The sequence below is a fragment of the Bos grunniens genome, chromosome 3, assembly GCF_055505025.1.
Source record: "Bos grunniens cultivar Pamir isolate PY7600 chromosome 3, Bosgru_T2T1.0, whole genome shotgun sequence".
Classification (NCBI taxonomy): Eukaryota; Metazoa; Chordata; class Mammalia; order Artiodactyla; family Bovidae; genus Bos; species Bos grunniens.
In genome coordinates, this window is record NC_141167.1 from 107,446,277 (window position 1) to 107,469,952 (window position 23,676).

Sequence of the window (23,676 nt, forward strand, 5' to 3'; positions counted from 1 at the left end):
CTCCAACCTTCCAGTCTTGCCCTCTCCTGGCCTGATCAACCAACAAGCCATTTGCCATGCTCAAGAGTCCATGTATATACTTCCTTCAAGTCACCTCTCTCCCTGCCAAGTAGATGACCAGTGTACTGCTTGAAACAATCCCCTGGGAGGATACTCCCTCACCACTGTCTTTCAGGGCCACCCATGGGTGGGGCTGCAGTGTGGTGACAGCCTGTGTTTAGCTCCCATCAATATGTCACAGTGACCCAGCCATGGACCAGGCATAGGCTTTCTCCTCCTCTGAATTCTAATCACAGACAAACCGCACAAGGTTATAGGGTGAGCTGAGAGAGGCAGGGGTGCAGCAGAGACAGGTTATGCGGGGGCCGGGCCTTCTTCTCACATAGCTTTCTCATGTCTCTGCATGCACTCACACCCAGTCACAAATGCACCACTGAGTTGGAGCTGTGCCCATACATGTGTGCTCAGGACTCAGGGGTCTGAAAATTCCCAGACCTTAATAGGAAAGGGAAACCTTAACAGGAAGGGGAGGAATCCAATAATAATTAAGTAAATAAAATTGGGCAGGTGATGACCGAGGGCAGCTGAAGCTCAAAGCTGCCGGGAGCTCTGGGAGGAACTTGCTTCCCAGGGCTCCTTCCTGAGAGGCAAGGGGCTGGGTTTCAGTCTGTCAGCTTGCCCTCTGCCGCTGATGGAGGGCCGTTTGCAGGGCCATTCTGACTTGCGATGCACTTAGCCAGGCGTACCTGCGCATCCGAAACTAACCCTTAGGCGGTCAGCAGCCTTTGGCCTATCGAGGTGATTGCTAAGGGCAGACGGATGGGGCCCACCAACAGGATCTGCTGTACCCAGTTTGTTTTCAAAATTGAGTTGATGTCTGATCACTATCCAGAGGGGAACCAGTGACCCTGTTTTGTAGAATCATAGACTCAGAGACTCTGTGTTCTTTTCATGTGTCTCAGTCTCTTCCAGTCATTTCAGCTTAATGCCCTTGTGGTTTCATCTTTGGCCAGTGGGAATCTTCTCAAGTTGGCTGCTGGGTCCTTTTCACATGAACTTGACCTGAGTCTTATAACTTCCTTATTCTCAAGTATAACAGGCTCTCCTGCCCCAGACCTGGAATTTCTCCAAAGAGTTCCTTTTCGTGAAAAGTACTATTTAGAGACCACAGTCTGGATATAAGAGGTATTCATTGTTATTGATTTGTCATTGCTTCTAAGCCTTTTCAAGAGACTTCTCTCAGAAGATAGATATGTAAATCATGAGCTCATGCCGTTATTTCCAATTCAGTTTTAAGATGAGCAGTTTTTGTTTAATTTTCCTTTTCTTACACTGAAAATCTTATTTCTGAACACCATTACTATAATTACTTGTTTGCTTTATCACCATAATAGCACTTTTCAAAATAATAATGCCAACAGTAAGATATCTCCATGGTTCTTTTTGTTCCTGGGGATCTATAGAAAATGCTGAGTGTTATAATCACTTGAAAGAAAATTCTTCTATGTGGGTTTACCTCCAACTTCATATATAATTAGTGCATTTGTTTCATTTTGTTTTAAAATTTTAGGGATTACATCACTTTTCCTCCATTTAAGTTAATTTAAAATTAATTCCTTCCAGTTTAATTTTTTTGTTCTAACTATATAAAGCATTTATATGGTTCCAACATCAAAACCATAAAATAGTGTTATTACCATTCTAAAAGTGAAGAAACTGAGACTCAGAGAGTACCTACCTGCCCCAGAATAGAAAAAGTGAGCTGTCTATCCCCATCAGGGGGTGGGAGAGGGGCAGCAGGGAACCTGCAGATGGCATGGACTTTTTTCTCAAGAACTAGGTTTGGAAGAACTCAGGGTTGAGGCTTCCAGTTCCTTCAGCTGTGGTCTCCTCTGAACACGAGTTTGCAGCCCTCAAAGTGAGGGTCTGTCAGCTCAGGGGGACAGTTGGCTCCTGCTCACGTCGCAGGGTCTCTCCCACAGTGCTGGGCAGCTTACAGGTTCCGGCGCTGTCTCCCCGCCACCCTACTTCCCCTCCCACCCACAGGCAGCTGCAGGAGCCCTCAGGAGCCCATTCCTGTGCCCTCCCTCCCTAGGGCTGGGGTCCCATGCTTCCTGGCCCTTTTCAGAAGCTATCAAAGACCGTATTCTCCAAACACAGCTGTGCCAGCCTTCAGCGCCATGCCCATCCCCCATCTCAGCCCCACTCCCATGTCCCCATGGCACAGGATCCAGGTGCCTGTGCAATGTGCAGGGCCTCAGAGAGGAACCAAGCTGCCTGGGCCCCCACCCCGAGTCTGGGAAAGTGGGGGCCGGTGTTCCAGAAGCTGGAAGGACAAGCTCTCTCAGTAGCCACTGTGACTGACTGGCAGTCCAGTGAGGAAGGCCCAGGGCTAAGAGGAGATGGCGGGGAGCTGAGATGCTAGAACTCGGGGAGGAGAGGGGAGATTCTGTTTCCTGAACTTGGGTCATGGCCTCAGCTTTGACCTAGAAGGAGGATATTGGCGGGGTGGGGGTGGGGGGAGTGGTCTGGAGATTGATTGTTCTCATCCAGAGAGACTGGAAAACTCTCCAGGATCCAGGAGGCTGGGAGACAGCCAGCTGGATTGCACGTGGGAGAGGGCACAGAGCTGCCCCCCACTTACTTCTCTCTTCTTTCTACCTCCCCCATTTTCCCTACTCTGAGAGAGACAGCTGCCGTCCCTGGCAAGAACCCACGCCTGGGAGTCTGGAGACTTGATTTTGGTCATGTCAAGTACATGCCCTGTGACCCTAGACAGTTACTTCACCACTCTGGTCTCAGTTTCCTCGTCCAGAAGATACTAAGGTTATCCGAGACATGCTCCTCCTGTTACTGGGGCAGAAAGTTCAACCTGAAAACTGACTTTCAGTCTTCCTGCTTCCATTTATCCTGTTTGCTTCCAGCCAGTCCCTGGGGATCCCTTTCTGAGTCCTAGAAGGGAAAGTCCTGGTTTTATCTCTTCTCAGAAAGAGGAGAGAAATGGGCAGTAGGTGGGGTGGGGTGGGGTGGTTGTCCCATGGCCATGGGTCAAGATGCAAGTAAAGAAAGTCCCTGATCAAAAATTGCCAGATCAAAGGCAAGGTTAGACTTTGGTATGAATTTTCACATCTGGAAATAATGGAAAGTCTTGGGAGGGTGCACATTTCCTCCCCTGGGAAAGGACTCCTCTCTCAAATAATGAGCCCTCTACCTCATTCACAGGGAAGTGGCCCTCTGACCTCCTGGCCAGGAGATCTGGTGCAGATTACAGTTTGTGTGTATGACTAGTAAAGGAAAATAATTAGATTTTGGATTTTGTTGCTGTACACCTGAAACTAACACAATATTGTAAATGACTCTACTTCAATTAAAAAAAAAAAAAAATTAGATTTTGCTGAGCCTAAGCTATGGTGCTTCCCTTACCCATCCCCAGTGTAGTAGATATTACCCAGTGCAGTAGATACTATTCAGCCTGTTGTACACAAGAAGAAATGTTCCAAAGAAACAATGACCTTTCCAAGGTTTCGTCACTGCAAATGGTGGTACAGGAGTTTGACCTCAGTGCCCATGACTCCAGAGCGCTGCTCTCTTCAACATCTTCACAGCAGTGGCCGACTGTTCTCTCACCAGGTCTGGTTTCCCACCAGGGGTCTGCATCTTGGAACAGACTGTCTGGTTCCAGCCCTTGTCCAGACCCAGGTGCTGCTGGAGGTTGGACTCCTCCAGGGCACCAAAACCTGTGCCCACATTTCTAGTCACAAGGGGAGGTGGCGAGGAAGGTCACTTTCTCTGTCTTGTCTGGTCACAGCCAGGTTTCCCCGAGGCAAGAATTGTGGTTACATGAGAGCCACCACCGGGATTGAATTTCAGCCACTCAGTTGCCTGGCTCTGCCTGGCTGTGCTCAAGCTCCATCAAGCCCCATGTGGAGATGAGCCTGAGTGGGGGTTAGGCTGGATGCAGGCACCAGTGCTGAGACTGTCTCTCAGCTCGGGGATGCAAGGTCTGAGGAGAACAAAGGGAGGTCCCAGGACTACCCAGGTGCTGCCCAGATCTGTCCCCAGAGGCCTTCTCAGATCCCCTCCTCTCCACTAGAAAACATGGGACAGCATTCCCAAGACCTAAAACAGTGCCTGGTCCATAGTGGACATTCAGTTAGTATCTGTTTAATGAAATGGATTAACTGAGGCTTCTTTCTCCCCAGATTCCCCAGGCACCTTGCTTTGTCCCCATCAGTTTTGCATCCCTGCCTGGGGCATGTCTCTTACTGAGGGACCTTACAACCCACTACTGGTTTTCTTGCCCTGTCTTTACAGTAGATGGGTCTCTGCGAAAGGGCTAGAATAATACCTTTTAGGTCCTCAAGGATTTGGAGAGGAGAGTTTTCTGTTTGAGGGTTTTTTGTTTTGTGAGTTTCTCAAGACCTTTGGAGCCAAGTCCACAGCACAGGGAATGGCAGCCCAGGCAGTGATGAGTGGGACAGTTGGGGCATCCAATAGAGTGCAGTCCAGAATCCCATACAGAAGTGACTTGGATGGGCAAGGGACCTGCCTTGAGGTTGCATTTCCATTACAGGCAGCCCACTTCCCTTGGGATATTTTGGAGGTGCTGCTGGAGTTTGTGGGGATCCAAGCCCCTGACAATCTATCCTCAATGCCTTCCCTGGTATCCAGGGGAGAGAATCCAGGCGTCTGGCTGTCCTGCCCGCAGTCTGTACCATGGACTTCGCCTGGAATCCCAGGAGGGAGGAGGGAAGGAGAGAGAGAGCCTGGGAAAGAAGAGGGAGGCAGAGGCTCTGGAGCTGTGAAGGGGGTGTCATTGGTATTCTGGGCGCTGAGGAGTCCCCAGCCGCTGGGCAGTTCTCAAGGCCCACCCCCTGGCACCAGGCTGTGCATTCATTAGCGACAGCTCTGGCCTACGGTCCCTCTGGGCTCCCAGCAACGCCTGCATTTTGCACATTGGTTTGCATGACCAGTAATGTCCGCTCACAGTGCTACGTCCCCTCCTCCATGTCTAGAGAGGTCCTGACTTGCTTTCCTTAACCCATGAATCTGCTGCCTAACCTCCATCCTTCCAGCTGCAAAGTCAGCTCCTCCTCTGTGCAGGGAGTGGGAGCATCACGGAAGACAAAACCCAATCAGAGCTTCCTCCAGGGAGGTGACTAAGGTCACTTGCACCTGATCCTGCCTCCAAAAAAGAGATTCCCTCCCCCACTTATACGTGTGATGTCTCTCCAGGAGCAAAGCCTCCCTCCCATTCTCCCTTCATCCTTTTCTCTACTGGCTGAGTCCCTCCTCCTCTCCCCCTGAAAAACGGGAAGTCCCTCCGACAGTCTAACTTCCATCCCTCCAGCTGCAACATCATCCTGTAGATCGCGAGCGCTCCCTGCCCGCCCCTTCTGCCTTCCCTCCCTCCCTCCCTACTCCAAGTCTTCGGCTTCTCATCCCCAGGACGATGTCCTACTTCGCTCGTCCTTGCTCTCGCGGCTGCCGCCGCCGGGAACCGATGCAGAGAAGGCAGCGGGTCGCGTGATCTTCCCGAGCCCCCCGCGTTCCCAGCCTGGGGGCAGGGGCGGCTTCGAGGAAGGGCGGGGCGGGGGCGGGGGGAAAGAAAGGGGGTTTTGTGTGGCGCCCAGCGGCCCGGCGCCCTCTTCCGAGCGTCTTGCGGGCCCAGCCTCTCCTCGCGCCCGCGCAGTCCCCGCCGCAGTCTCGGTTGCAGCTGCAGGACCGAGCCGTGGACCCAGAAGAGACCCCCAGAGGAGGGGGCAAACTTCGCGGTGCCTCACCCCCACCCCGGTCCTCAGTTGCCTGCCGGTAGGTGAGTGTGACGGCATCCCGGCCTCCCAGCTGGGAGGGAGAGAGAAGGGCGCTCCCGGCGGCTGCCCTGTGGTCTGCTGCCCCGACCCCTCAGCCTTTGCCTCCCGCGGCCCCGGCGCACTCACCCCACAGACCCCTGACACCTCGGCGAGGCCGGCTGTCGGCCAGCTCGGAGCGCCCACGGCCCCTGCTACCAATCCTGCCATCTCCAGCTCTGCCGCTGGCACCCCCATTGCTGCTTGCAGTCTAACCCGCAGCCCCCTCGAGTCCGCGAGCTCATGGGAACGCCCCTCTGGGTTCTCGCGTCTTCCCTGCTGCGGGCTCCAGTCCCAGCACTACGGCGGAGATTTCCGACCTTCATCCTCCGCCCCTGGGTACCCACGGTGCAGGCAGCAGCGCGAGAGGAGCCGGGGCGGGCCACCCTAGGGGTACCTCCTCGTAGCTCGCGCGACAGCCGACAGGAGCCTCTGTATTGGGTGGTCCTGGCGCCCACTGGAAATGGAATCCCAACTTACTTGATAAGTGACCTTGGGCAAATTAGTTGACCTCCCTGAACCTCGGATTCCTCATTGATGTAATGCCTAAAGAGTATTTTTCTTAAAGTTGAGGTTATACATGGAAAAGACTTCCCAGGTGGCACTAGTGGTAAAGAACTCGCCTGCCAATGCAGGAGACATAAGAGAGAAGGGTTCGATCCCTGGGTGGGGAAGATCCCCTGGAGGAGGGCATGGCAACCCACTCCAAAATTCTTGCCTGGAGAATCCCCTGGACAGAGGAGCCTGGCAGGCTGCAGTCCATGGGGTCGCAAAGAGTCAGACAGGACTGGATGCAACTTAGCACGCACACAGGCATTCATGGGAAGCATTTAGTTAAGAGGCCTGGCTCAGGTAGACAGAAACTGTCAGCTGGAATTCCAGTTAGCACTCCTGTTTTCCTTCCTAGCACTGCATTTGGGCTGGGAAGCACTCCCCTCCCCCGTCAAGTACTTCCATACTCCCTTCCTATCAGAATAGCTCAGCCCACGGGGTTCTAACAGGACTAAGATTTGCCATCAATTTTATTAGCATCATTAGTATCTGTGTTATTCCTATTCCAGGTAATACTGTGAGATCAAGGGACACTGTTACCCACAGATCCACCCCAAGTATTACCAGTGCCTGTATTGTCACGGCTAACTTTGCCGTTGATAACAGCATCACCCACATTTCAGGTTTTATACTTCACAATAGCTCAGCTGGCGATGTTGCTAATCATATTATTAGTTGTGCTTCCAATAAATAGGCCTATTTTTTACAATGACTGCAATTACTCCTGTAGGCCCTGTTAAGGCCTCAATGATATTGTGTAGGCTCCTGTTGCCCCTCACAGGGCCTCAAAGGGGATAGCTGAAAGCTTCCCCCCTGAGGTGACCAAAGTTCTGGCCTCCTGTGCATCCCTGCTGACTCTGCTGAGCACTGGAGCTCAGTTCCTATGGGGCAGACCTTGCACTGCCAGCCGGTGGACATTCAGCATGGAGATGGTGGGCACACACAGCCTGGTCTTGATTCTCTGTGGACTGGATTTATGAAGCCTGTGAGGGGATAGACATCCATCGTCAGACAGGAATGGTAATGTTGTAACATGAGGGAAGTTTCCCAAACAGCTGGGGAAACTCAACACAAGGGCAGAAATCCAGAAACTGGAGTGGAGGAATGGTGTGGCATCAGGGGAAGGGACAGGAAGAGTGCTGAGCTCCTGAGGTTAGAGATGGAGTGGTGTGTCCAGCTCTGGAGAATGAGAAGATGGAACAGAGGTGGGAGGATGTGTGGGATGGAGACTAAGGCTTGGATCCCTGAGTCTAAGTCTGGGACCAAAAGAGGGGGTGCTTAAGTTTTCTCAGGACTTCTAGCTATACCAGGAAGGGGCTGAGGTCCAAGCTTGGTGGGACTGGTGAGGGGGTAGGAGGTGTGCAGAACTCTCTGCTCCTAAGAACCACACAATCAGGGCCACCCTCCTGGCCTTGCTAATCAGTGACTCCCAATCCTGGAGGTAGGGGTGGGATACCCTCCATGATTCAGCACATCCAGGTCCTCATCAGCTTCAGACTTTCTCCCCTCATTCCCCCACCTACGTAACAGGGGTGAAAGGAGGTTCTAGGGTGTTGGTCCCAGAGTGGTTCCAACTATATGGGTTTCTGGGCCGCCCGTCAAAGAGCTGTGAGTAGCTCCAGCCCTAGCCCAGGGAGAGGGGAGGGAAGGCGCCAGAGAGGGGCCTAGCTCAGGACCTGGCACAGCTCAAAGGCATGGCAAAACAGTCTCCCAAGCACCCGGCAGGCACTGACTGTTCATGCCAAATGGTCCCCTCTCCAACCCCAGAAAGCAGTCCTCTCAAGTGCTCCCATGCCCAGAGCTGCTCCCAGCATCCTCTGATTGGGTCCCAACAAGAACCTCCTCCCTCTCAAAGGTCAAAGAGAGGCTCTGGGTATCTGGCTCCTGCCATTCCACCCCCACCTCTGACCCTGAGGAAATGATGCCCAGCCACACTGGGGAAACGGAGATCACAGTGGTGGGGAGGCGTCCTTAGGAAGATCTGGGATCTTTGGGAAGATCTGGGAGAAGAGGGTAATTTCCTATCAGCTCAGGCTCAGGAAATGGGATATATATATATATACAAGGGCAGAGCCTGATTGGTCAGGGAAGATGGGGAGTAGCCAGTGGGAAGAAGCCTGATGTCAAGGAAGTCTTGCTTATAGTCTAACCTTCATCTCTCCTGCTGCACCCCTGGCCTATTCCATGGCAGTTTGGGACTCCATGCTCTTTTGAGGCTAGGCCAACCATTAAAAATGAAGTTGGCTCTGCAGCCTTCCCTCCTTGGGGCACACTGGCCTGGTACTTGACTTGGTTTCACTGGGGACTCAGTTTCAACCCTATCCCTCTCTGAGCCCTTTCTCAATGTCCCACCCCCACCCATCCATTATGAGAGTGTAATAAGTGCCTTGAGATCTTCAGAGGAATAGTCTGAGTTCTCAGAGCTTCTGATGGCCAAGGGCAGATGGGAAATGGTCCCTCTCATTTATTCTCACACATCCCCCTTAGCCTGGTGCTGGAGTTGGGGGAGGAAGAGGCTGGATGGAGTCCAGACTAGCAGAGACAGGGGCTTTGTCCCAGCTGGTTTCTGAGCCAGGAGATCCGGTGGGAAAGCCCGTGCCAGGCAGAAAGGAAAGGCTGGGAAGGAGGGAGAAGGCAGCCAAGGAGGAGGGGGTGGAGGATGCTGGGGGCTAAAGAGAAGAGTTTCCTTATAAGTAATGGTGCAGTGTAGAGGGGGGAGGTCAAGGAGGGGTTAGACTGGAGAGAGCTGTACATTGCCTGGGTTTAGTCTAGGAAGTCTTCCTGGAGGAAGCTAGGGAGGAAGGTATAGGGAGGAAAAGTTGGATAGGTATTGTGGGAGGAGGAGGGTCCAAACAAGTCTGGCCCTGGGAGGACAGAGGGGACTCTAAGCATAATAGCATCTACCATTATGCTATATGCCATAAGCACTTGTTGAGCTCTTACTGTATGCAGGGTTTATTTGTTTCTGTTGTTTTTCTTTTTTGATGGAATGCACTCTCAAAGCACATAGCCTCATCACAACCTGTGAAGTGGTAGTAATGGTGCTCCTTTACAAGTAAGAAAATAAAGGCTTAATGAGAGAATAAAGAACTTGCCTGAAGTCACATGGTGAGCTGACAGCACCCAGGTCTTGGTTCTGAATAAGAATCCCCTGGGGGGAGACAGGGATCAGAAGGAGTGTTAATAAATAATGAGGTGGGGACAGTGGGCTCCTGGAGTCAGGATATGTATGATCCATGTGGATCCGGTGGGGAGTCAGAAGTCCATCCTGAGGTCTAATCCCATCTTTCCTCCTCCAGTCCCTCCCTCATCCTGCAGCATGGCCCCACTGTTCCTGCCCCTCCTGGCAACCCTGGTTCTGGCCTGGATCCCTGTGGCCTTGGCTGATGCTCTGGAAGGAGACAGCTCAGGTAAGTAACCCCACTCAGGGTCACAGTTTGTCTCCTACATCTCCCCTGTGGTAGGAAGGAGCGTCTTGTCCAGCCCTAAGCAACCTCTGTCAGCCTGGAGGGCCCAGGAATTGGGAGCACTGTGGGGGAGGGCCTATGCAGGGACACTTGAAAATCAGGGATGATTTGTGGGCCCTTGATAGGGTGATGGAATTTGGGGAGTAGGGCTGGGGTGGGGCACTAGGTACAAGGCTGTCGGTCTCTAGGGTGGAGGATGGGGGACCCTCCGGGACTATGAATGGGGCTGCGAGGCTGAACAGGGATGGAACTGGAAGAAATCCAGAAAGGGGCTCTGAAGGAACAGACTAGGGAAATTTTGAGAAGAGGGTTGCAGGACCCAGGGGTGAGGCTTGAGGACCCAGAGTGGGGCCCAGGAATCCTAGGGTGGTATTGGGAGGCTCTGGGGGCAAAACTAGCTGAGAGACTTTGTGGACGGGTCTGTCGACCCTGAGGGGTGGGCGTGAGGGACCTACAGGTGAGTTTGCAGGACTCAGCAGCCGGAGCCCTGAGTTCCTGGTTGGGGCCCGGAGGGCGGGGTTACGAAAACCCGAGGGCGGGGCGTTGGGATCCTGGGGCGGGGCTTAGAAACCCCGGGGTGGGGCGCGGTAGATCTACAACGCGAAGTTCCAGCCGGCTCCGCCCGTCCACAGAGGACAGGGCCTTCCGCGTGCGCATCGCGGGCGACGCGCCGCTGCAGGGCGTGCTGGGCGGCGCCCTCACCATCCCATGCCACGTTCACTACCTGCGGCCGTCGCCGAGCCGCCGGGCCGCGCAGGGCTCCCCGCGGGTTAAGTGGACCTTCCTGTCCGGCGGCCGGGAGGCCGAGGTGCTAGTGGCGCGGGGCCTACGCGTCAAGGTGAGCGAGGCCTACCGGTTCCGCGTGGCACTGCCTGCCTACCCGGCGTCACTCACCGACGTCTCCCTGGTGCTGAGTGAGCTGCGGCCCAACGACTCAGGCATTTACCGCTGCGAGGTCCAGCACGGCATCGACGACAGCAGCGACGCGGTGGAGGTCAAGGTCAAAGGTGAGAGGTCGGAGATGGAGAGGGTTCCCGGAGAAGGGGAAGGGAGCCCACTGTGTGGGGCGGAAGCAGACGCCTAGAAGACGCAGACCGAACTGCAAAAGGAGTTTACCTCCTTTCTTTCTTCAGGCGGAGGAAAATTCTACCCACAGTCTAAATTAAGTCCCTCATGCTGTAGAGTGAGCACAATCTGGACTTTACCCTTTGTCTACAGGGGAGTGACAAGGAGAGTAAGGGGAAGTCAGTGTGCTGGGTGATCCCGCCTCAGGGTCCTCTCTGCCCCTCAGGGGTCGTCTTTCTCTACCGGGAGGGCTCTGCCCGCTACGCTTTCTCCTTCGCTGGGGCCCAGGAGGCCTGTGCCCGCATCGGAGCCCGAATCGCCACTCCGGAGCAGCTCTATGCCGCCTACCTCGGGGGCTATGAACAGTGTGACGCTGGCTGGCTGTCCGACCAAACCGTGAGGTGGGCTGGGGCTGTTGACCACGAATTTCTAGTTGTTCCTGAGGGGGCTATAGCTTCTGATTCTACCAGGGGCTGCCGGCTGCTGCCACAGGCGGGCCCTATAGGGCTCCCTGCCTGTGGGAGATGAAGTTGGTCTGCGGCGGGCGGGTTAGACCGTGTGCTGGCGGGGATGCATTTCTGCAGAGCTGAGAAGACACTTGGCTGCACTGAAAGCAATGTGATTGGTGGGGGGGGGGGGGTCACCACAGGACGGCTCCTGGTGAAGGCATTTGTACCTCCGCCCCAGGTATCCCATCCAGACGCCACGAGAGGCCTGTTATGGAGACATGGATGGCTTCCCTGGGGTCCGGAACTACGGAGTGGTCGACCCCGATGACCTCTATGATGTTTACTGTTATGCTGAAGAACTAAATGGTGATTGGGGGTGGGAGGTTCCCAGGGGAAGAGACCCCTCTCCAGGGCTGCCCTTAGGTCCTCCTGGGCCTCTGCTGGACCTTACCATACTGTGTTTAAGTGTGTAGCCAGGAGTAAGGGAAACAGTGTCCCTCTCTCCAAACGCTGTCATAGAGACAAGTCCAAACACTGTCATAGAGACAGGTTCACAGCCAAAGCCTCCAGACAGGTGGCTGAGATAGGAGATTGAGTTTGACTCTGCTGCCACCTGCTGTACATCTCTTTGGTGGATATCCAGTGTTAGTGGCTCAGTCGTGTCTGACTCTGCAACCCCATGCACTACTGGGCTCCTCTGTCCATGGGTTTCTCCAAGCAAGAATACTGGAGTGGGTAGCCATTCCCTTCTCCAGGGGATCTTCCTGATCCAGGGATCAAACCCCAGTCTCCCGCATTGCAGGCTGATTCTTTACCATCAGACCCACCAGAAGGTTCCATACATCCCTTTACGTTTTAGCATCTTTGAGCCTCAGTTTCCTTCCTTGCAGAATGAGGAAGTTGGGCCAGGTTCCTTTGAGTAGTATTATCCATCCTAAGGTTCTGTCAACGGCATCCCACTCCAGTACTCTTGCCTGGAAAATCCCATGGACGGAGGAGCCTGGTAGGCTGCAGTCCATGGGGTCGCAAAGAGTCAGACACAACTGAGCGACTTCACTTTGACTTTTCACTTTCATGCATTGGAGAAGGAAATGGCAACCCACTCCAGTGTTCTTGCCTGGAGAATCCCAAGGATGGCGGAGCCTGGTGGGCTTCCGTCGATGGGGTCGCACAGAGTTGGACACCACTGAAGTGACTTAGCAGCAGTAAGGTTCTGTCAAGACTTTGATCCTGTGAAGTAGGACGATGGGCTCCATGTCACAGATGAGGAAACTGAGGCCCAGAGGAGCTTGCCCAGAGTCCCAGTGGGAGCCCCGGGTGGAAGGAGCTACCTTCCTGGTAACCCAGCCTCTTTTTCCTCCCCAGGAGAGCTGTTCCTGGGTGCCCCTCCAGACAAGCTGACCTTGGAGGAGGCGCGGACATACTGCCAGGAGCGGGGTGCTAAGATTGCAACCACCGGCCAGCTGTATGCAGCCTGGGATGGTGGCCTGGACCGCTGCAGCCCTGGCTGGCTGGCTGATGGCAGTGTGCGCTACCCCATTGTCACCCCCAGCCAGCGCTGTGGTGGGGGCCTCCCTGGTGTCAAGACTCTCTTCCTCTTCCCCAACCAGACCGGCTTCCCCAACAAGCACAGCCGCTTCAACGTCTACTGCTTCCGAGGTGAGCCCACTCCCTTGCAGAGGCTGAGACCAATCTCAGGCAGTCAGAGTCGAGCCCTCCAGTTCCACCCTGGCCCTGACCAGTTTCTCCTGGGTCTTTGCCATTTGCCTCCTGGTGCTGCGGGTGGTGCCCTCTGATTTGGTCTGTGTGGCTTCAAGGAGGGCTCACCTCTCTGCATTGCCTAAACTGCCCCCTCTCCCCTATTGGGCTGCCAATCACGTCTCCATCTCTGGTCAGCTCATGAACAGAGCAGAGATGACCAACATTCTCTGAATCCAAGGAATGATCCACTTCACTTAACCAAATAGCCTCCAGAGCCCTCAGCAGGGTTTCCAGAGCCTTCAGCTTAAGCTTGAAGGTATCAACTCTTTAACACCAAATACTGATGGACAGACGTAATCACCTACCCCTCACAGGGAGCAGATCCTTAAGGACAGTTGGGTGTAGAGACAGCTTCCTGCCCACGTCTTAAATTGAGAGCTAGAGGAGAGGCACAGGGCCCAGGCCGAGGGTGACTGACAGTCAGGGAGGCATTGCCGTAGAGTATCTGAGTCCTTGCCCCTGCTGGGAGCCTTCAGTAGTACTGGTACTTTAGTTGTACTAATACTGGTATTTCTGCTGGAGGCAGAAATGGTGGTAGAAGAAACAGTCTTTACCCTCAGGGAGCCCCTAGTCTGAAGGAGGAAGATGCAACTGCTGCCATGGGAGCCCCAAGTCTGACTGAAGACAAGATGTCTCACTCCCAGCATGAGGAAAGACTGGGAGAAAAGCTTTACTTCCACTGGGACTGATCTCCAGACAGCTTTGGCCTGAGGCTGGGCGGAGTAGGGAAGTCAAGTCCACAGGAAGACAGGTCCATCTGAATAGGCTTACTGGAACATGGATAATGGTGATGATGATAATTATAATAACAGTAGCTAACACTTCTAACACTGATTGTAATTATATGCCAAGCACTATTCTGGGACGAAATGGAAAGAGGAACTGAATCAGGAGATGGAGCTAGGGAGGAGGATGACTAGAGTGGGGAGCAGGTGGGGACAGAAGCAGCCTAGGGCACAGGTTAGCTTGTCAGTATGCTGCTGCTGCTGCTAAGTCGAGTCAGTCATGTCTGACTCTGTGCGACCCCACAGACGGCAGCCCAACAGGCTCCTCTGTCCATGGGATTCTCCAGGCAAGAGTACTGGAGTGGGTTGCCATTGCCTTCTCCGTCTGGTATGAGCAGGTGACAAAGGCAGGCAGGACATGCTGTCCTGTCCTGTCTGGCTGAGCAAGGACAGCCCCCAGGGCTTTTCTTAGCCCAATTCCACCTTCCCTTCACTGGTTTTCTGCTCTTGGTTCCCTTCCCCAGGGACAAGTCAATTCATTCTAAAAATCTGGTTATTTGAAGAGAGCAGGTCCTGAAATGATAGGTCTGCTCATCCTTTGCCCTTTTGCCCCAACACTGAGATCGTCTGGTGGTGATGGTGGAATGTCCTTCCTGTTCTCTGTCCTTCAGCTCTCCTGTGGTGATGGCAGCCTGTCCCCATCCATTTCTAAAGTCTTGGAATGACTGGGATCCCTCACATCTTGCCCCAAACCCAGGGTCCCACAGTGCTGAGGCCATTCTGTTCATCCTTCTGTCTCCAAGGGATGGCTTCTCTCCTGAGCCTTTCTTTACCAGTCTGTCTAAAGTAGTACTTCCCATCTCCTTACTCTGCTGAATTGTTCTTTAGATGGTAAAGTTATAATGTATGTTTATTTGCTTATCTGTATCTAGAATATAATAATAGGGGCAGAAATCATACTATTTGGCTCTGCACTCTGTCCTCAGTGCCCAGGAGATTGCTTGGCATGGTACATAGTGGACGATTAATGCTTGAGGAATGAGTGATGAAGTCCTGGGGTGCTCCCTGGGCCCCATGAGTGCTTCACAGAGAGGATGAGAGAGAATTAAGAGAATTCCATGATCTCTCAGTCTAACCCAGAGCCCTCACATGCAGGCATGGGCTGGGGGGAGAGCCACCTCTCTAACCTCCCACTGGCACTTTCCTTCTGCCACAGACTCTGCCCAGCCTTCTGCCATCCCTGAGGCAGCCAACCCAGCCTCTGACCTGGCCTCTGATGCACTGGAAGCCATTGTCACAGTGACTGAGACCCTGGAGGAACTGAAGCTGCCCCAGGAAGCTGTGGAAAGCGAGTCCCGAGGAGCCATCTACTCCATTCCCATTATAGAGGATGGAGGTGGTGGGAGCTCCACTCCAGAAGACCCAGCAGAGGCCCCTAGAACCCTCCTAGGTAACTCAAGTCTCTCATCCTGGGGGTGTCTTTGCCCGGAAGAAGTTAGAGGCAGAAGGGGCTGGCCTGGGCTGAGGCCGGGGTTGTCCCCACTGTGGCTCTGCCCTCTCAACAGCACAGTAGTGCAAGGCACCGCCCTTGTCCCTCTCCCAACCTTTGCCTTTCCAGCAGAGCCCACTCCCAAATGGCTAGATCTGGAGATGCCTGGACTAAGAAGCTGCCCTTTGGGAAGGCAGGATCTCCTTTCTTTGGTCCCTCCTCCCCATCACCTATCCAAAATAAACAGAATTTTAAGACTGGTAGAGGGAGATGCAACCACCAGGTTTTCCTGGACTAATGACACCTCACAGAGCCTTCTCAAGTGTTGCCTTAATAGTACAACTCCGGCTGAAATTCTTCTGGTTCAGAGCAAAGACAATTCCTCCCCAGGGCAGCCTCTTGCCTCTCCCCCAGGGCTCACCCTCCCCAGCCCCACTTGTCTCCCGCTTCCCCTTCCTTCTTCCTGTCCTCTGGCGGGTGCTGTCCCTGGTGCTGAATCATCTGTGCTTTGCCTAGAATTCGAAACCCAATCCATTGTGCCTCCATTGGGGTCCTCAGAAGAGGAAGGCAAGGTGTTGGAGCAAGAAGAGAAATACAGGGGTGAAGAAGAGAAAGAAGAGGAAGAAGAAGAGGAGGAGGTGGAGGATGAGGCCCTGTGGGCCTGGCCCAGTGAGCTCAGCAGCCTGGACCCAGAGGCCCCTCTCCCCACTGAGCCGGTTCCAGAGGAGTCACTCACCCAGGCATCGCCTCCAGTGAGGGCTGCCCTCCAGCCTGGTGTATCACCACCACCCTATGATGAGCCAGAGGCTCCCAGGCCTCCAAGGGTCCTTGGACCACCCACCAAGACCCTGCCCACTCCTAGGGAGGGGAACCTGGCATCCCCCCCACCTTCCACTCTGGTTGGGGCAAGAGAGATAGAGGAGGAGACTGGGGGTCCTGAGCTCTCTGGGGCCCCTCGAGGAGAGAGTGAGGAGACAGGAAGCTCCGAGGATGCCCCTTCCCTGCTTCCAGCCACACGGGCCCCTGGGGATACCAGGGATCTGGAGACCCCCTCTGAAGAGAATTCCAGAAGAACTGTCCCAGCAGGGACTTCAGTGCATGCCCAGCCAGTGCTGCCCACTGACAGTGCCAGCCGTGGTGGAGTGGCCGTGGCCCCCTCATCAGGTAACTTTGCCCAAGGCTCAGCCTCCCTCCTTCTCCTCCTCCTCCTCCTCTTCCTCCCCCTGCAGCTCTGGATCACCTGACCCATAGTCCTTTAACCCACCATTGCCCCTTTGCCTTCATTCTCCTACCCACCTCCACCTGCCGGCTTCCAGTCCTGGATGCCCCACTTTGTGACTACCATCCCAGCTCTCTGACTTCTCACCCTATAACCCCCAACTCCGTGACTCCCACCCTGTGACTTCTCCCTGTTTCTGAAATCCTCACTGTGACCCCCAGCCCCACCACCAACCACCTGGAACTTTTTCCTAGCCTCAGTTCTCTACCTGTGACTCACATCTCACTGGCCCCACAGAGCACCCTCAGGCCTTGCTCAGTGGGTGCCCTCACAGCCTTTTGCATTCTTCAAGGCCCAGGCCCATCCCCTGCTGCCTCCTCCCCATCCTGTATGCCTCCTCCCTTCAGCTGCCTCCCACTGGTATCAGGGAAGCCTGGAGTCCCGTTCCCACCCCTCAACCTTTGGGGTCCAGGAGAGCCCTTATCCCCACAGAGCCTTAAGCAACTACTTCTATGAAGTACTTTTTTCAACTGTTTCATGGAAACAAGCCTTGGAAATAAATCTCTATTAAACTGCTTTATAACCAGAACTCTGGCACCCTCTGTCTCCACCCCCAGCTGTTTGCCCCTTTCATCCCATGGATTTGTGTGCTGGGTAGCTCTTTGGTGCTTCTTGTGGTTCCATCTCTGTCTCTGTCTCTCTCTCTCTCTCTCCCTGGGTCTTTGTGTGTCTTTGTGCCTCTTCCTTTTCCATCTTCAGCCTGCACCCTTTCCTGTCCTACTGGTCTAACAGCCCCTTGCTGTTTCTTCATGCTCTCCTCAGGCTTGTCTCTGCCTTCCTTCCTGTCCCCTGACATCTACACATTACCCCAGAGAAGTCTGTCTCTCAGTCTGTGGGCGTGCTGGGAGTTGTGTTCCCTCACTTCTGACAGGGAGAAACCTCTGCAGCCCAGAGTGTGTGCATGCGTGTGTGTGTGCGTGTGCGCACATGTGTGTGTATATGTCCCTTTGTATTCACTTCTGATCCAGCCTCTTGGCTCCCATCTAGAGCCGCACACACAGGGTCCTGACAGAGAGAGCCCATCCTAGCGTGGAGGCCGTTCCCTGGCATCCAGGTGCCCCAAGAGCCTGTTCCCCTCCCGCAAACATCCACGGGGGTTAGAATCTCACTTTCATGCCCATGATCTCTCCCTCCTCCACTAACTCCTGTGCTAATGACTACCCTCACCCGCTATTTTACCCTCCCTGAACCCAAAGGATCTCAAAGTTGCTAATGCTGGAGAAGACACAGATCAGCAAGGGAAGATGGAAAGTGTGGAGGGAGGGGGAATGGGGAGTTAGGTTTTGGGGTCTGAGACCAAGAAGCCCTACCTATTCAGTGAAGGCTGAATTTCCACATGGAGATGTCTGGAGAAGGCTGGGATCCTCCTAGTCCCAGGACCACTCTTCTAGATGGTCCAGGGTGGGCTCAGGGTCTCTGCATCACACCTAGGCTCATGCATTTTGACTACTGGCTCCCTGCCCAGCTGGCCTTGGAGTACAGTGCTGCACTGGGCGGGAAGGGGCTTTGGTGGGAGAGGAGCACCATTGGAAGTATCTGTGGTGTCTTAGTTACCCCACCTGGGGGATGAGTGAGTGGTCCTCCAGCCCGCTATTGCAGCAGGAAGGCAGGGATAACTTTCTAAGTGTGTATAATAGTTGATCCAAAAGGGGTGGGGGGATGGGAATACCAGAAAGTCTTGAGAAGTTCCTTCACCACCAACACAGCCTCCCCTCCTGGTCAGGTTCTGCCACTCACAGCCAGGGAGAGGGAACTTTGGCTTGGGTGGGACTCCACAGACCAAGTTTGAGAGTCTTTGTCCACCAGGATTGGAGGGTTGGGCAGAGAGGACCCCAGGGGAAGCAGAAAAGTGTGAGGAATGGAAAGGGAGTTCAGGACTCCTACCTTGTGTAGGACCTAGTGCTTAAGGAGTTAAGTAAAACACCTCCCCTCCTTGCTTCACCCTGGGAGGCAGCAACACCAGATTGGAAGAAACTGTTGGCAGAAGGGGTGATGACAGGGGGAGTGGTGCTGGAACCGCTGATTCATTTTACCCAGAACAGCTAGGTCATCCCAGAAGAATTCTTTGAACCAACTCCAGCTCCTCCTCCCCCCACCTCTGCTCTGATCCCCACCAGGCAGTGGGATCTCAGGCCAGAGTGAAGCATTGTGGGCCCTGGCCTTGGCCTCCAAGAGTGGATGGCATGGTCTGAAGGTCCCGCCCCAAGCTGGGCTGAGAACCCTGACCTGTCCTGTCAGTCTGTGAGCTCATCTTCTCCCGGTCCTCTGGAACAGAAAGCAGTCGAATTTGTCAGCCCCTTCAGCACCCAGGCCCAGTGTAGGGGCAGCCACCCAGCATCCTGAGAGAGAGTGCAGAAAAGGAGGCAGATGGCCTAGCCAGCTGGAGCTGGACCTAGATAACAGATTGCAGGCCTTCAGGGTAGTGTGTTAGTCCAAGAAGACTGCCTGGAGGAGAGGGAACCAGAAGGAAGGAGTTGAAAGGGTTTCTAGGCTGGGGGAACCTTCAGAAGGCCCCCAAGTGGAGGGGGAAAGGGGAGTCTGGTGAGGGGGGAGAGTCTGAAGAGATAAAGAGGAGAGGCAGAGGTTGGATGATGTTGAGAGACTGTGGAGCCAGTGCTGCAAGACAGGGGGAGCTACTGGGCTCCATTCCTGGGATGGGTTGGGGGCAGTGGGGAAGGAGAGGGCATAGAGTGAGGGAAGTACATTGGATCTTCCCCCAGCAGCTTCTGGGCCTGACCCTGCCCAGTGGACAGCAGGGGGAGCCAGGTTAGCTCCCTCCCGGACCACCCCAGTATCAGGTCTCAGAAGCAGTAAAGGGCAGGTCAGAACTCACTGTTCCTATGGTGACTGTCCTCTCCTTCAGTTCCACCCAGCCTATCTAGACTACCCAGAATCATGCTAAGACCTGGAGCAATGACAGGGGCTGGGGGACTAAACTCTAGACCTAGAGAAGTAAAGTGACCATCTCAATGTCACCCAGCAGAGCCAGAAGCTAGGTAAGAGTCCAGGGTGCATGACTAACAGCCTGATATCTTTCCCCTTGGTGGAGTTATACCCTGAGAGCTTTCCTGGACACATCCCCTTGGTCCCGTTAGAACCCACACTGGCAGGCATAACGATGACCAGCATAGGACTGAGCCAGTGCTGAAACAGTGAGGAGAGGAGAAACCCAGAACTCAGGCTTCAGGGAGAACACTGAGGACGCTGTGACAGCCCCCAGGACAAGGGAGTCAGAGCTGGAGGGCTGGCTGCAGAGCTGTGCTCCCCTGCCCCCCCACCTCACTTCTCTCCCCTCAGGTGACTGTGTCCCCAGCCCCTGCCACAATGGCGGGACATGCTTGGAGGAGGAGGAGGGGGTCCGCTGCCTGTGTTTGCCTGGCTATGGGGGGGACCTGTGCGATGTTGGTGAGTGTGTTGAGGGGCTGTGGTTGGGGGATCTCTGAAGCCTAGGCCCTGCCACAGTGCACTGGTTCTGGGGGAGGGGGGCGGAGGGGGAAGGGGACACTTCCCCGGTGGACCTGTCATTAGTGAACCTCCATTTGTTGTCCTTGCTCTTGGACACACCGCGCGCCTGGCGGGATCTCGGTTCCCGACCAGGGATGAACTCAGGCCTCCTGCAGTGGAAACGCAGATAATGAATTACCATTTTAGACAAATCACATAACTTCTCTGAGGCCTACCCTCAATTTCCTTATCTGTTAAGTGGAACCAAAAACGACTCTCTCGGGGAGTCTGTGAGCCTGGAATTTGGCAGGCACACTCAGTACTTGTCGGTCTCCATTCTCCTGGGAGGAGAGGAAGGTTCGGCTTTTCTTTCGGATGGCGGATGGCAGAGACCCAGGTCGGGACTCCAGCCTTCACCCTGGTCTCTCGCTGCAGAGAAGGAAGGCATCAGGGCCGCCCTGCACGAGGCCCCTCCAGCTCCTAAGCGCGCGCTCGCTCTTGGGCGCGCCCTCCTGCCCTCAGGCCCGCCCCTCGGTCTGCGGCGGTGGGAGGAGCCCAGTCTCCCTGTCTGGGGACCCAGCCTCTCAGAGTTCTGGGGGTCCTCCCCATAAGCTGCCTGCCCTTCTGTGTCCCAGGCCTCCACTTCTGCAGCCCCGGTTGGGACGCCTTCCAGGGTGCCTGCTACAAGCACTTTTCTACCCGAAGGAGCTGGGAGGAGGCGGAGAACAAGTGCCGGATGTACGGCGCGCACCTGGCCAGCATCAGCACGCCGGAGGAACAGGACTTCATCAACAGTGGGCTGGGGACAGGGAGGGAGGCGACCCTCGCCACCTGTTCTCTCATCCACACATTCACTCATTCATCAGTCAGTCAGTTAAAGAGTGTTATTAACTCCCTTATACGTTCATTCAGGTACTCACTACTTGGTTTACCTCATCCATTCATTCACTTTTCCTTCCTGTCTCCCTCCTTCCCACTCCACACGTGGGCAGTGGGGCTTCTGGCAGAGGAGGGCTGAGAAGTACGCAGAAAACACACCTGCATAAGCCTGGTGGTTCCTTGGGGGCTCGTTTATAATCGCTCCCCACCTCCCTGGCTCTCCTGCCTCCATCTACTCTTCCCGACTCTGGCGCTGTTGAAAGTTTTTACTTTTTCCAGACTTTCCCTTTTCTAGCCCTAGTGATATTTTTCCTCTTCCTTCACCCCTACGCCCCTGTCTTCCTTCCTGCCGTGTGCAGAGGTTGGAGGGAGAAATAAGGATACCGGGAAGCGTGGATTTGGGGCTGCGGCGACTTGGCCCGCTAGCGCCCACAGACCGCTCAGTGACGGGGAATGGCCGCCCTCTGCTGGCAGCAAAGCTCACTGCACACTTTCGTCTCTGCGGTTGTCCCCCAGATCGATACCGGGAGTACCAGTGGATCGGGCTCAATGACAGGACCATCGAAGGGGATTTCCTGTGGTCAGATGGCGTCCCCCTGGTGAGAGGTTCCGACCGCCCCTCACGTGGTCTAGGTCGTTTCTTCGAAGCACTTCTACCCTCCACCCCCAGTGACCCCCATCTCTCCGTCTCCTTTTCCTGGCCCTGTGCCTTTCCCTCTTCCTGGCCCTTCTTCCTTGTGTCCCCTTCTCTTTTCTTCTCATCTGGTTCCCATTACCCCTACCCCCAAATCCCCTGACATTTTTTCCCTTTGGGGTCCCCTACTCCCCACCCCTCTAGCCTTCCCTCTCTTGGTGCCCCTCCTCGACCTCCTTCTCCTCAAGCCCTCCAGGTCCATTCCTCCCCGTACTCCTGGTGCTGGAGCTCCTCACTACCTCCTGCATCCTCCCCCCGCCCTCCCAGCTCTATGAGAACTGGAACCCTGGGCAGCCAGACAGCTACTTCCTGTCCGGAGAGAACTGCGTGGTTATGGTGTGGCACGATCAGGGACAATGGAGTGATGTTCCCTGCAACTACCACCTGTCCTACACCTGCAAGATGGGGCTGGGTGAGGGCAGGCAAGGGGGAGGAGAGGTGGGGGCCAGGGAATCCTGGAACTGATGTGTGTGCAGGAGGAGAGTGCAAAACTACACTGAGGAATCGGAAGTGTGCCCCAGGCTGTGAGCAAGGGCGGGATAACAGACAGGCTCACTAGGAACCCCTGCTCTTTTAAACGGTTCTATTATTTTATTTGGTTTTGGCCGCGCTGGGTCTTTGCTGTGCGGGCTGTGCTCCAGTTGCGGTGAGGGGGCCGCTCTCTACTGGCAGTGCAGGAGCTCTGTGGTGGCTTCCCTTGTTGCGAAGCACAGGCTCTTGGCGCCCGGCTTCCGTACTTGTGGCTCCTGGGTTCTGGAGCACAGGCTCAGTAGTTGTGGTGAACTTAGTTGCTCCACAGCATTTGGGACCTTCCCGGATGAGGGATCAAGCCCCTGTCTCCCGCCCGGGCAGGCGGTTCGCTGCCGCTGAGCCCGCAGGGAAGCCCTTCCACCGCCCCCTCTCTGTATGTCAGCTCGTGGCCTACTCCTCTCCTCCATCCCAGCTCTGGGGACTGCTCGAGCCGGGCTCCCAGTTCCTGACTGTGTTCTCCCTGCAGTGTCCTGTGGGCCCCCACCAGAGCTGCCCCTGGCTCAAGTGTTTGGCCGCCCACGGCTGCGCTATGAAGTCGACACAGTGCTTCGTTACCGGTGCCGGGAGGGGCTGACCCAGCGCAACCTACCATTGATCCGCTGCCAGGAGAATGGTCGCTGGGGACTTCCCCAGATCTCCTGTGTGCCCCGCAGGCCTGTGAGTGCCAGGAGGAGAAAGGTGGGAGACACTAGCCCATATTGCCTTGGGCTCTCCTAGCTCTGCCCATCGCTGGCTAGGTAAACTTGGAGTCATCACTACCGCTCTCTGGGGCACAGAGGAGGTGGGCTGAATGCTCTTGGGGTCCCCTTCAGCGCTGCTGTCTGAGAATATGCAGCCACAGTCTGGGCTCTTAAGGGCTGAGCCAGGGAGAGTGTTTTGATGAGATCAGAGGTCAAGGAGCAAGGACAGGAGAGGGCAGACTCTGAGAAGAGAAAAGACAAGGAGCCCAAGGGTGGAGGGTGAGTGTGTGTCTTTCCCAGGCTCGAGCTCTGCGCCCAGTAGAGGCCCAAGAAGGACGTCAGTGGAGGCTCGTGGGGCACTGGAAGGCACGGCTGAACCCCTCTCCCAATCCTGCTCCAGGTCCCTAAGGGGCAAAGCCCCCGGCACTGCCCTCTGCCACCAAGCCTCCCTAGACCCATGCTCTCCACCACGGGGAATGACAGCATGAGAGGGGTGCAGCTGAAGTCCACATGGTAGTGCCCAGAGGGGCTTCTGGGAAATACTGGGTTGGCCAAAAATTCGTTTGGCTTTTTCTGTAACATCAATATCTGGGTGTCTCCAGTCCTGCCTTAGGCCCTCTCCCTCCTATTCTGGGCCTCAGGGCCTTGAGTAGGTCTCTAAGTGCCTCAACTGCCCTCTCCTTGCCAGCCATCCTGTCCCCTCCATTCCCCTGGAGGCCCCTGTGCCCACTCATTCTGTTTCCCAAGAGAATGGGTTTGCAGGATGGGGTACCTGTAAAACAAGCAGAAAATAAAGCTGCATTTGAGCCCAA

The 23,676-nt window shown here is 55.0% G+C and overlaps 1 protein-coding gene across 4 annotated transcripts; it reads left to right on the forward strand.

Moving 5' to 3' along the window:
• The first annotated feature begins 5,422 nt into the window (after window positions 1-5,422).
• Window positions 5,423-23,676, forward strand: BCAN (brevican). 4 transcript variants are annotated; one of them, XM_086393372.1, is made up of 14 exons: window positions 5,423-5,811; window positions 9,701-9,811; window positions 10,501-10,875; window positions 11,160-11,334; window positions 11,621-11,748; window positions 12,748-13,041; window positions 15,085-15,318; window positions 15,874-16,521; window positions 19,934-20,041; window positions 20,716-20,874; window positions 21,476-21,558; window positions 21,921-22,065; window positions 22,651-22,841; window positions 23,165-23,676. In XM_086393372.1, exons 2-14 carry the CDS (start codon window positions 9,721-9,723, stop codon window positions 23,270-23,272), a joined length of 2,739 nt encoding a protein of 912 aa, XP_086249498.1. In that variant the 5' UTR covers window positions 5,423-5,811; window positions 9,701-9,720; the 3' UTR covers window positions 23,273-23,676. The 4 variants fall into 4 exon arrangements, with proteins under 4 accessions (XP_086249498.1, XP_086249496.1, XP_086249499.1 ...); XM_086393370.1 differs by having other exon boundaries at window positions 5,641-5,815; XM_086393371.1 differs by lacking the exon at window positions 5,423-5,811 and adding an exon at window positions 9,400-9,509.

What these genes read in the sequence shown, in the direction of transcription:
- BCAN (XM_086393372.1), top strand. Translation starts at nt 9,721, where the DNA reads ATGGCCCCACTGTTCCTGCCCCTCCTGGCAACCCTGGTTCTGGCCTGG. An exon ending in GGCCGTGGCCCCCTCATCAG is followed by an intron (nt 16,522 to 19,933) that starts GTAACTTTGCCC and finishes CTCTCCCCTCAG; the next exon opens with GTGACTGTGTCCCCAGCCCC. An exon ending in CACCTGCAAGATGGGGCTGG is followed by an intron (nt 22,066 to 22,650) that starts GTGAGGGCAGGC and finishes TTCTCCCTGCAG; the next exon opens with TGTCCTGTGGGCCCCCACCA.